Genomic DNA, 13,277 nt, shown 5'->3' on the forward strand with positions numbered 1-13,277 from the left:
AAATGTCCCACAAAATAGTTTGTGCTTAACTGCTTCTCAACTGTGTAGTAATTTTTCTTTTTGCTGATAATCGTTTGTGCAGATAGTGTACTTTAATTTTACTGCCTATACTTTGAAGAGGAAAAAAACCACTTGTAACCCATGCTGTTCTGAGACATTCCAGCTTTCTTGCTGAACTGTGAATTAAGATTTTTTGTTGCTGGATCTCAGTGTGCTCTGCTTTAACCATTACAAAATGCTTATAATGCTTGTTGCATTGGGTTGCCAAGTTTTAAAGTATAGCCAGATGTTGAGATTTTGATAAATTTTTGTGCTTGATTAGGTACTTGTTTTTTTGCAGTGCTTCCAGATTCAGAGTAATTTAACAGGGTTGCATTGAGCTATGGTATGTTTGTGTTGTGTTAAGTTGCAAGTTGTCCTTGTCTGGTTTGTAGGGTTTGATTACAAGATCTGCAGCGTGCTGTTGTCTCTGGATCAGCAATCTCCAAACATTGCTGCTGGTGTGCACCTGAACCGTAATGATGATGATGTTGGTGCTGGTGATCAGGTGATTTCATTAAATTTGGCTAGTATTAGAATAGTACAAAGCAATAGTGTATTTTCTTTCTTACTTTCATGTGAATGTCACAAAAATTAAGTTTATACTTCAATGTTGTGATATGAAAGGGCATTAACTGAATGTGCTTCTTTAATATTTGCATGGCAGGGTCCATTCAAAATTATTTTGCAAAATTTATGCATATGCTTCAGAAGGGTATCCTTATAACCCTTCCACTGCTGTGGACTACTACACATGTCCTGGTATGCTGTTCCACAGGTGCTGTGGAAGTGTACATGTGCACTGCTTGGGTATTCCTAGTTTACTATGGCTGTCTGTGTGCGTCCTGAGCCACCAACCTCTTGCTGCGTGGGCGAGCTACTTTCACACACACGTCGTTCCATGTTATAATTCGTGAAAGATCTTGTTTGGATATCTTAACAGTTCACAAAATAAGACATTTGACAACATGATTCTTTGTGTGCAAGAATCTGAATGGCTGCAGCATACAGATTCCTACTTAGGATTTAAAACCCAATAATTTGAGAATGAAATGAGAGAACATTCTGCTCCCAATTTTAAACAAAATATTGATATTTTATGTACATTTCTTTCACTGCAGTGTGAAAACTAAAATGTGCCATGTGCAAAGTTCACAAAATGTGTTTTTACCTTTGCAAACTAAAAATTTTGTTCCATGTCACAATTTGATGCGGCACAGTATGTATGACGGATAATGGAAAGAAATTGGGTTCCTTGAGTGAAGGTATCAGACTGTAAGATGTGCAAAAAGTTTTTGGAAATCTTTATAACGGGTATTTTGTATTGTTTGGAAGTCTCTTGGCAGAGGCGCCAGTATTTGGTGAACAGTAACAGCCATATCAAAAGCTGTCCTCAGCACGGGATGCAGAGTGCGTGTGTAGCAGCAAAATGGTTAACAGGAGAAATTCAGATAATGGAAATAATTGATTAAAGAGCAGCATAGCTTGACATGTGTAGGGTACACTTTGTGCACGGGAAGATATAAAATGTGTTTAGTTATAAATATATTCTACTGTGCAATGCCTTTACTTTCCCTGCCACATACCAGTGGTTGGATATTGTTTTAGATTTTCATGATCAATTGATCTGCAGCATTAGCCACACGTTGGTTATTAAGCGAGTTGAATTGGTGTTTCACTTTTGAAAGCTTGCAAGTATAAAAAAGTGTGTGGGAGGGCTATTTGTTTCAGTTTCATTACAATTGATAATTATCTAAATGTGAAAATAACTACAAATTAACATAATCTTTGTTGCAAGTCAGTTTGAATGTTGGGGTGTAATGGGAGACAGGGCAGACTGGCTCATTTACCATTGCAGATCTTCTGTGCAAAAAGGTATAGTACCAACTTAAAATGTCTCCAGTGTTCTTATGGAACAAACTAATTTGCATTGAAAATTGGCGTTAATGCAGCAAATTAACATAGTTTCTAGGGAGACATGAACAACTGTAGAGCTAAGAGTTTCGTTTTGGCCTGCTGTAAACTGACAATTTTCTTAGTACAGAGCTGTATCTTATCAAATAGTGACTATTATTGGTAGTACAAAGTTCAGAATGTAGACAGCATAAGCTCTTGTGAGCAGGGAATTAAGTATAGCACTTGGAAGCAGTCTTCTAGATTACTTTCTGCCAAACAAGATATCTACAAATTAGGGTATTTCTGTAAACACATATTTGTTTAATGTAGTGTTACTTTGGCCCACTTGATCCTTATTGTACAATATTGTTTGTTCTTACATCATGCTTTACACAACAAATAAATGTTCTTAAGCTCAAATTTTTCAACTGAGTGACTTAATTTTCTTTGGTGTAATGTATTTTCAACTGGTTGAACTAACTGTGCATTTTCTTTCAGGGTCTTATGTTTGGTTATGCAACTGATGAAACAGAAGAATGCATGCCATTGACAGTAGTTTTGGCTCACAGTCTTAATCAAAAAATTGCTGAGCTTAGGAGAAATGGAGAGTTTTGGTGGGCAAGGCCAGACTCAAAAACCCAAGTTAGTTATTAATTTATTGGTTACCAGAAATATGAATATTTAGTACATATTCTTTCATGTCTGCTTTAATGTTTAATCTCTCTTATTTAGGTAACGTGTGAATACTATATGTCCCATGGAGCTTGCGTACCTCAGAGAGTTCACACAGTTGTTGTTTCTGTACAACATTCTGAGAAAATTTCATTAGAGGAACTCCGTACTGAAATTATGGAGAAAGTTATAAAAGTTGTTATTCCTACAAGATACTTGGATGAAAAAACGACATTCCATATTAATCCATGTGGCTTGTTTGTTGTTGGAGGTCCACAGGTAATGACTGCTAATATTTCAGAAGTTCCTTGATATGTTTATTGTAAATAATTTAGATCAACATTATCCTTGTAATGTAAAAATCAGTACTTTTATTGAGGGGAATTTCTATTGCAGAGTGATGCCGGATTGACAGGCAGAAAGATTATTGTGGACACATATGGTGGATGGGGAGCACATGGAGGTGGTGCATTTTCTGGGAAGGACTTCACAAAGGTTGACAGATCTGCTGCGTACGCCGCACGATGGGTAGCGAAGTCTTTGGTGAAATCTGGTTTATGCAGGAGGTGCCTTGTTCAGGTGAGTTGGTCCCCTCACCCCCACTAGTGTAACAATTTAAATGCTGTTCAGTTTTATTCTGTAAGTGGGGTGGAGGGTGGTGACAATAATTCAGTTCTTTATATAGTTTATTTTGCCACTAAATTTTCTTCGTTATTGCTGCCGAAAGACTAAAACTCATCCAGTCCCAATGATGTTCATTGTATTTGCTACTCTTGACGGTTGAATGACGACAAAGTAATCTGAGGATTTAGCCAAGTCAGTAGGTACTCAACAGATTTGGAGTACCCTTTGGTAATTAATTGTTTTGTTTCAGGTATCATACGCTATTGGTGTAGCAGAGCCCCTTTCTATAACTGTATTTGATTATGGCACTTCACAGAAAACCCAGAGGGAACTTTTGGAGATAGTGAAGAAAAACTTTGACTTGCGTCCAGGAAGAATTGTGAAGTAAGTCTCTCTCTCTCTCTCTCTCTGTGTGTGTGTGTGTGTGTGTGTGTGTGTGTGTGTGTGTGTGTGTGTAATCTTGACTTCTGGTGTTTGAAACAGTTATGGCATTTGTGTCTTAGGTGGTTTCCTCTCCTTACCAATGCAACAAATTCAGCACAAAGTTAAGGTTTGAGGATGGTATTGCTGTGGTGCATACCGAAATGGTGGTGGTGGTGGTGGTGGTGATGTGGAAGGGGGGGGGGGGTTACTGGGGAAGTAAGTTAAGTGGTTTGACAGTTCCTACACACTTACTAAAACAATTTGTTAATTTTCTGTTGCAGGGAACTGAATCTCCGCAATCCTATATATCAGCAAACAAGCACATACGGTCACTTTGGCAGAGATATTTTCCCATGGGAACAGCCAAAAAGATTGGTTGTTTGATAAATGAAGAATTTTAAATTTAGATAAAAATTGTCATGAATTCCAGTTACTGTTTTACGTCTTACTGTATGATTTGTCAGTGTAATGTTGTGCAGTATACAGTAATTCACTATTTGGTGTAAAATGTAAGCAATTTACTGACCAGTTTGAAGCAGGAAGCTCCTGAAGTCTCATTTTTAGGTGTTCTGAACCTTTGCTTGTTTTGGCTTTTCTATACATTTGTACACCTGTGTGTTACTACTTTTTGTTAGTATGTCAGTGTAATAAGTTCTGTACAGCTCTGCTATGTTTTTCAAAGTGTGAGAATTATTTTGCTTGTACATGGTTACAAATGTGTAGAATTGCCTAAGTGTAAGCAGGCTTTTAAACAGATTTTGTGAAGTTTGTGGGGGGAAACAAAGCACATCTCTTGGCAGATCACAGTTGAAGGTATTCCTTCACTGCAAAAGTGTGTGGCAAAGAAAGCACCTTTCCCACTAGAGCTCCTTCTCTTGTTGGAAACTCCACACATTTTGTGTTGTGTTTTTGAAAAAGAATCTAATGGAAAAGAGCATTTCCGAAAACACTCCGATCTGTCAAGATGTGTGGAGAGTAACAGGCAGCCATGACTTTACTTTTGCATTTATGGTAGCAGCACTGATGTTCTGTAGAAAAGGTAGTGATGTCAGTGTTCATGTAGGAAGTTACGTCTTTGTTATCTGCCCAGGTTGAAAATAATTTGCATGATTAAATGAAATAAAAGTGGAAAATGTGACGTAATCTCAACTGCTGTATTCTGCATTGAGAGAACAGTTGTGTGTGTTTTTAATTTATAATATTCCTGTGAATTGCATTGTGATTTTGTCCTGTAAGTTAGTGTTTGAAGTAAGTGTGTCATGTAAGCTCTTTAGGAATGAATGCAGCTTTAATTCATATCTGATATTCACTGTTCAAATAAACTTTTTTCTTACATTTGAGTTTTTATTTCATTGGTCCTTGCCCTCAAGAGTGTGTTTATGCTGTTCTGTTCCATTTATTTTCCTTGGGAAGCGGAAATGAAATGTGCAAGAAGTGTAACAGCTCTTATTGGAGCTCTGGAGGGGGGGGGGGGAATACTTGCACCTACAACTAGATTCACCAGTAAAAAACAAAACTTCATTGTAAGGGAATTTTATGGAATTAAATCAGCACATGATTTGAAATTGTGTGATTCCTTTAATTCTATTGTACAGAATATTCACATGATAAAAGCTACAGTACATAACAAATTAGAATCTATGTAATGTTTGAGGCATGTTTTCTATATTTAATTGGGTCTTCATATGAAAACCTCAAACCACACACACACACACACACACACACACACACACACACACACACACACACACACACACACATTGGTTTTGGGGAGGGGGGGGGGTTCTTGTCAAGACAGTGACTTCTTGAAATGATGATGGATGCCCCAAAAGTCTGGAGTTTAATGCCTTCAGCAATCTCAAGGTGAGATCCTGTAAGTTGATGTTGGCTGTGAATTGCCTTCTTCCACTGATGGAAATAATGAAGGAATGCTTCCTGATGCTTAGCATTGGGCACGTTTTTGTAGACAAAATTGTGACTGCTCAGTTGCAATAAGTAGTGGTAAAAATGGGTTGTTTGCTTGAAGGGAACCTCGACAAGTATCGGTGTGGATGGCATTTAGTGCTATCACTTGCACTTTTGACTAATCTTGGAATTTAAAAAAAGCGATTTGTTGTATAAAGAAATATAATTAAATAACATGAAGATTTTCAAAATTTTGTTGAATGGTACTCGGTTGCCACAATAAAAATGCAGGACAACTTAAGAAACTGCAGCTTATTCTGGTCCCAGAAATGGACCAGTTGTTCAGTAATTCTTTGTGGTGGACAGAAAGAAGATTCCAGTATTGAAAATGAACTCTGTGGTTTCAAAATGTTTGTAGCCATATAAACAATTTTTGCAACAAGATTATGCAGCTAGTTGTTGTTACTGTCGTGAAACTGCATAACATTGAACATGTGAACAGAGAGAAACCTAGTGTGGTTAAATGAAGTTTTGTTTTGGACAGGCTGCAATGCATTTTAAAATTGCTTGTGATGTTATTTGCTCAGGATGCACTATTGTCCTTTCCAGAGAAAAACTAATGACCAGACAGTAGTTTACATTTTTTACTGCACAGTTGTTTCACACTAAAGACACAACCATTTTCTGGAATATTTCATCCATAGCCACTTGCAGCCTTTCATGTAACTATCAATACAACCTTGCTACAGATACCCCTAGAGCTTGGGTCCAGCAGTAAAGCACGGGCCTGATGTCTCAATGCCACTGCCTCAAATTTTGGTTCAACAATGGATTTTTTCAGTCTGCCTGTAAGCCAGTGTTTGTCAGTGGTGTGAAAATGGCCAGGAATGATATGTGGTTCAGTTCCCCATGTTAACATTGGTTGCCATGAGGCCAGTGGTAATGCAGCAGAGCTGCTGGCAGTCAGTCTGTTAAACTGTAGGGTACCTTTCCCATGTGTGATTACTAGGGTGGGTTAGGGACCCAAAAGTTGCAGAAGTGACATTCAACTTGTACTGGGCTGTGGAGCCACAGGAAATTGTTGGCTCTGTCCTATGTCTTCACTTCTGTGGATCATATGGAAGAAACATTCCTCAGAACATAAGCAAACTGGCTTGGTACAGATTTATAAATATCTTTAGACCAACGGCTCATGGCAAAGAACTTTGTTTTCTGCAATAGCTTCACAGTTTCTGAACTCGGTAACCTGGTCCGTATCCAAAGTTGCCATCCTTGATATCTGCTTCCAACCACCCTAAGTCTGTTGCACCACAGAACCCCTCAACACCTACATGAACCACCACTCCCCAGTACCCCACAGATGTTGCAAACAAATCTCATGGGCTGTACCCTTCTCTAAACTTTTAACTCTGTTCTGACTTCAAATTAACTTCATATAATAATTAGTTCGATTGCACATTTCTACCACACCAAGAACAAGAGTAAGTTTATTGTTAAATTTTTCAAGTTTCATCCTTTCTGGTGTCAGGATTAAAATGAAATTTTGTTTTGTATATAAAGTCTGTTTGGCTTAACACCCTGTTCTCTGAAGAATTTGCTTTGACTCTGCATTGAAGTCTCAAACATCTTAATCTAAGATGGTTAGTATAATGTTCATTCTTTGTGATAAACTGCACTATGTGCATTGTAAATGTAGTATGTCTCAGAAATTTGTTTTCAGAAACATATTCTTCTATGCACACAACTCCGTGAATGTTCAAAATCACAACAGTAACTGTAGACATTGCTTTTAGCTATTACATAATGTATTTGCTGTGAATGAAGTGATTTACAATGCCTGACTTGGGGTTAATACCACCTTTCTCCAATAGCTGTTTCTGTAAAAGACCAAAGGCGGGAAAATGACGAGAAGTAGCAGAATGTTGTTAGGCATGCAGAGGATGTCACAGAAAGAAAAAAAAAAAACCATATGTAAATATGATAGATCTGTCAGAAGGCAAAAGGCTTAGAAGTCATGAGGCAGTTCAGTTGCAAGGTGGGAAGTTATCACACTGCTGTCATAGAACTCAACCGAGAAAGACTGAGACTTGCATTGGTGTTCATTTCAGAACACACTGTGGCATATTAGTTTTTTAGATGGGATCTGATGGGGAAGCCGTTGCTGGTCTACTTTGGTTTGACTTCAGAGACTTCTGCAGCGTGAATGTATTGCAGCTGGACACGTGATTTATACATGATAAAATTTCGTGTGGAAGTTTTTTAATTTTTTTATTAATTTAAGCCTGTTACACGTCATTCGCTTTAAAATAAGATGTAAGTGAAAAAAAACTAAACATTCAGTGTTTGTCTGGTTGGACCAAAAGCTGAGAATTTTGCAGTAATTTGCCCACAGAAACAGTACTGCAAGTGATATTGATAGTATTGTTATTTGTAGGCTTCACATTGGAGTCTAGATAGTGAATTTTAGGCAGTAATTTAATCAGTGTAAATGATATGTCCTTAGGTGTCAAGTAATTCTGATAAATTACCAGTTGACTAATGTTGGAGAACTGACACCGTGTGGCCACTGTGAGCCACAGCTTAGCATTTATGCGTGACACAATGGCCTGATGTGGCAGGGAGACATCTATAGCTATGCATCCTTGCAGGCAGTCAATGTGTTAAACAACAGGTGGTTACTAATGAAGTGCATTAATCGAAGTGCCTTACATACATAATTTAACGGCTAACAGACTGTTACTGGAAGACTTCTGGCATTTTTAAGCTCTTCTTCCAAAAGCTAACGTTTTGCAACTGCTGGGTGTAATGGATTATACACTTAAGTGACAAAAGCATTGTCATTCATAAAAATTCAATTCCATGAATGGCTGCAAATGGTGTCCTGGTAGCTGAAATAAACCATTTCGTCAGCAATCAGTTCACCTGGACCAGAAGACCCAGTGCATCCCATGTTAACACAGCCCATACCATTATGAAGCCACCACAGTACCTTGTTGTCAACTTCAGATCCAGGGCTTCATGAGGTCTGCACCACACTTGAACCCTACTATCAGTTCATACCAACTGAAATTGAGACTCATCTGATCAGGCCATGGTTTTCCAGTCATCTAGGGTCCAACTGTTACAGTCACGAGCCCAGCAGTGTCGTGCTGTTAGCAAAGGAACTCGTGTTGGTCATCTGTTCGATTTACGTCCCACATTGATTGCTGTGGCTATTTCATGCACTGTTGCATGTCTGTAAGCACTGACAACTCTATACAAACACTCTTGGTTGTTAAATGATGACCATTGGCCACTGCATTGTCTTTGGTGAGAGATAATGCCTGAACTCTGCATCCTTGTCGCTCTCTTGACACTGTGGATCTTGGAATATGGAATTTCCTAATGATTTCTGAAATGGAATGTCCCATGTGTCTAGCTCCAAGTACCACTCCGCTTTTTAAGTCTTAATTCACATAGTGCAGCTGTAATCATGTTGGAAACCTTTTCGCAAGAAGTACCTAAGTTCGAATGACAACTCTGTCAATGCACTGCTCTTTTATACCTTGTGTACACAGTACTACCGCCATCTCTATATGTGCGTATCACTCTCTTGTGACTTTCGTCACCTGAGTGTATTTGGGGTGGTTGACAGCATCATCTTGCTAAGCCTTAGCATGTGCTAAGATTGAATAGCCTAAAATATTGATATCTTTAGAATTATTGAAGAAACAAGTCACAGATGTACATTTAAGACTTCACCCAACAGGTGAAATCTGCATATTTGCAGTGCTAGTATAATGGCACTCTAGCACTAGTCTGTAAAGTACCACATCTAACGCATACACAAATTTGTAGCAAAACATTTGATTAGTATTGTAGGTGGAAAGGAATGAAGTTGTAGTCTCATTTTTGCGTGAAGTTCTGATTATCATAGCTCTGATCTGTTGAAGTGAGATTTCAGAATTCCACAGTTTTACACTATCATGTAGCTTTGCTATTGGTCTGAGTAGCATGTTATGCACTGTTTTAATACCTTGCCCTATAGGTAAGCTGCAGTATTGGATAACAGTAAGGGCATCTTTATTGCTCAGATTGTCCATCTGTAGTCTTTGATGGTAATAAATGTGTCGATGTTAGCATTGCATGAGGTGTTGCTGTTTAACATGATAAGTATTTCTTCTCCTTTGTAGCATCGTACTTGCAGCTTTTCTCCATCATGATGAGAGAGAGTGTGATCTATAAGAAACTTGCTTTATTGATCAGTTTGATATAAAGTTCCCCTTTCCATTCGTTTCATTGAGTTTCTTACTTACATTGCATGACAATATTGTATTAATGTAGAAAATTGAAAGTCCAGGATGGAATAACTACCTGCCTACTGGAAATTTATACTCCAAACTATAGTACAAGCCATTATTGTATTGAAATGGCAAAATAAGTATCATTTCTCTCCTTGTCCCCTTGTATGCTGTTTTCTTGATTTCCAGTGCCCACATGTTGCTTGGCAGTAAAATTAAATGCACAGTAAAAAATTCGGTAATTTGTTCCTTGTTCAAAGACTAGATGGCTTTAAGGATAAAACTGATGAGCAGTTATTAGTTTCATACAGAAATGTGTACATTAGATCAAAACATACATATCCAAAGGAAGCTATGATCGTTTTGGTATATTGTGCCCCTGCCTCATGTAAAACTGCCCAATGGATGGCTAATAAAATGTTTGAAGTACTGCTGCTTCCATAACACAGGGTTGTTACAATTGAAGTTCGCTACTTTAGAGGGCCCCCATGAAAAACAAGCAAGTGATTGTATGACAGTGAAACTTCGTGAAAACATGCTCGTGTGGCAGAATAGTAAAAAATTAGCCATTGAAAGGAACACATTTTAATTCACACATGAGATGGTAACATTTGTTAATTAAGTTCCGGATTACAAGAATTACTCAATGTGACGACCATCTGTATCTGTGACACGTGGAACCACACTGGAGACTGCTCTACTACTGCCCAAAACAATGGTGCTCTACTACTGGCCAAAACAATGGTGGAACAAGGAATGGTCAGCTGTTGTGACACTGTACATGAACTGCTTGAAGATTGCACATAGCGTGTAGCATTCTGAGCCACAGCAACAGTAACTACTTCAACAATTTGTGGTGCAATTGGTTGTCGGTTTCTCCTAGGAGCAATTCCCATGTCACCATTTAATTAAACACACAAATCATGTTCTTCAAGTGCAGAAAGAGAGGACCCATCCGTTTTACTCTAATGCTTTGATACTTGTGAAGAACAGCAGCCCTATTGCTGCTGTTTTGTTAAAACGGCTTTACGAGTAATGCCCGGCACACCTTGTCCAAACCCATGTTGACTGTCTGTAACTGTAATGCACACTAATGCTTATGTTTCATCCCTATGTTGCCCTGCCAGTACTGATGCCTAGTGGCAAGTCATGCACTAACTACCGACAGCCTAAGTCCTGCAGTGCACAGTCTGCGACTTGGGTGCCTGAACAGTAAAAAGTTTTCTGTTTATGTGAATTTGCAGCTGTGATGCATGGGTCAGTCCATACCAAGTGGTCTAGTACTGGTTGCTTGACCATCTCAGAAAAAAATTATATTTGCTGGGTGAATTCTCCAATGTTTAGTAGTCACAAAAATATTTTTTAAAAACATTTATTTTTTATTATTTTGAAATGGGGGCCATATTTGTTCCAGGCCGCAAGTGTTTTTTCATATTTGCAAGCATCTACATTTTTTACAATTATTCAGTAGTGGATTGTCCTAAGCCTTTCAGATAAAATGCGTTTAGTTCAACACACTCTGGGCTACAAATTAACATCATTATCACTTAGCTGAATGTATTATATAATATATTTTTAATAGTTCAAAGTTACCAGACACAAATTAAAAAAACTCAATTTTTGAACAGTAGTTTTCCAAAGAAAGATTAATTTCTCAGCTTTAATATTTTTTCTGCTATTACACTCTATAGTTGAGTTACTTTTTCTAGAGTATCAATGGTTAGCAGCTTACACTTAAAAAAATTCAGTACTTTTAAAAAATGGATTTCTTAAATTTTTCCATTTTGTGGCCTGCAATATCTTTGTTGAGGGACCAGATAAAAATCTGAAAACTTCACAGTTAATAGACCTTTATGATATCAAACTTCAATATAAAATTCATCTTTGAGATTCAGTTGGTAGTTATGAAGAAAAGATTACAAACACGAGTCAAAAATACATTTTTTAACATCTCCGATATCGGGTAGGCTAATCAAATAAAGTAAACCAATTGCATAATGTTACACGCCACATTACACTAGCGAATGATTATTTGTCAAAAAAATGCTGTGGTAATAGTTTCAGCAGGCTGACAAAAGCATCTGCAAGCCTATGCAAGTCTGATTGTTGTCTTCCCCCTTACACCAACAATTGTCTACTCACACTTATTTAGCTAGAAGTTCTTGTAGTGTGCAATTGAAAAATGGTGTCTCAGTGTTCTGTTGGTGTTATTATTAATGAAGCATGTCATAAAAGTGTTTATGGAGCGTATCCTAAAGACATTTCTTTAATCGAAGATTACAGTGAAGAAGAAAAAGTGTTGTTTTACTTTACGAGTTGGTCCAGAGGTCAAATCAACATACAGGTCCCATGAAATGAAATACTTAAAAAAATTTCATCACCTTTTTGGTCCGTCTTGCATGGACCCTTTTGAGAAACATAAGAAACCTATAACAAAAGGTCTGCGAGAAATAACATTTGATCATTATTCTAAAAATAAAAACCCTTTTATCAATCTCATACCAGGAAAATCATTCTGTCCAACATGCTATTCTAAGATATTTGTTACTCACGAGAGAAAGGGGTAGTGAAACCTCAGATACAGAATTTTGTGACCTATTAACAACCATTAAAAAAGTAGATACAGCTTGTGAAATCCTGGGTATATTGCCTGCTAGTAAAATTAGAAAACTAAGTCAAGATAAAAGACCAAGTGCCTTGAATACAAAAATTAAGAAAGTGGCAGCTACAGTCAAAAAGAATTTGGAAGTTCCATTTCAAAATACAATTAGTACTAAAACAGATGGAAGTTCTAAAACTTCACCAACCAAATATGATGATTTGATAGGAAAACTAAAAACTAAACGCAGTACTTCAAACAAAGAGGATAAAATTAAGATTATCAGTTTACTACCGAATTCTTGGAGTCGAGGAAAAGTTAAGTGATGAACCTAATGTGTCAGAACATCTTGTTAAGTTAACAAGGCAATTAGTAAAAGAACAGGGAATTTTACCAGCATTACAAAAGAAAAGTGTATCTAATTTGGTAGATGAAAAAACAATCGATAAAGTTATTAAGTATTATGATGATGACAATAATAGCTGTTTGATGTTAGGCAAAAAAGACTGTTTCTGTGAAAGAAAATGGTTCTAAGATTCAAAGACAAAAAAGGTTAATATTGTGTAATTTAAATGAACTATTCACTGAATTTAAAAAATAAAATCCTGACATTAAAATTGGAAGATCAAAGTTTTGCGAATTGAGACCAAGATGGCGTATTGTTGCAGGGGCATCTGGCACCGATAATGTTTGTGTTTGTTTGTATCATCAGAACGTAAATTTGATGATAGGTGGGGCCATTTGGAAGTTATGATATGCAATATTAACAGTTACAATTGTATGATCAGGGGAAAATTTGAAGATTGTCCAGGCAAACAAGCCTTCCTTGACATGTTTGA

The 13,277-nt window shown here is 37.3% G+C and overlaps 1 protein-coding gene across 3 annotated transcripts in view; it reads left to right on the plus strand.

Moving 5' to 3' along the window:
- LOC126091182 (S-adenosylmethionine synthase) overlaps positions 1-4,989 on the plus strand; it is a 32,042-nt gene extending 27,053 nt beyond the window's left edge. For 2 of the 3 annotated variants that reach the window (XM_049907042.1, XM_049907043.1), the window contains exons 6-10: positions 2,434-2,577; positions 2,668-2,886; positions 3,004-3,186; positions 3,482-3,615; positions 3,936-4,989. In XM_049907042.1, coding sequence (XP_049762999.1) covers positions 2,434-2,577; positions 2,668-2,886; positions 3,004-3,186; positions 3,482-3,615; positions 3,936-4,038 — 783 coding nt within the window. In that variant the 3' untranslated portion in view covers positions 4,039-4,989. Of the gene's footprint in view, positions 1-434; positions 548-2,433; positions 2,578-2,667; positions 2,887-3,003; positions 3,187-3,481; positions 3,616-3,935 lie in introns of all 3 variants that reach the window. The other variant, XM_049907041.1, reaches the window with a different exon arrangement.
- The last annotated feature ends 8,288 nt before the right edge of the window (positions 4,990-13,277 follow it).

Source organism: Schistocerca cancellata, chromosome 1 (genome assembly GCF_023864275.1).
Source record: "Schistocerca cancellata isolate TAMUIC-IGC-003103 chromosome 1, iqSchCanc2.1, whole genome shotgun sequence".
NCBI lineage: Eukaryota > Metazoa > Arthropoda > Insecta > Orthoptera > Acrididae > Schistocerca > Schistocerca cancellata.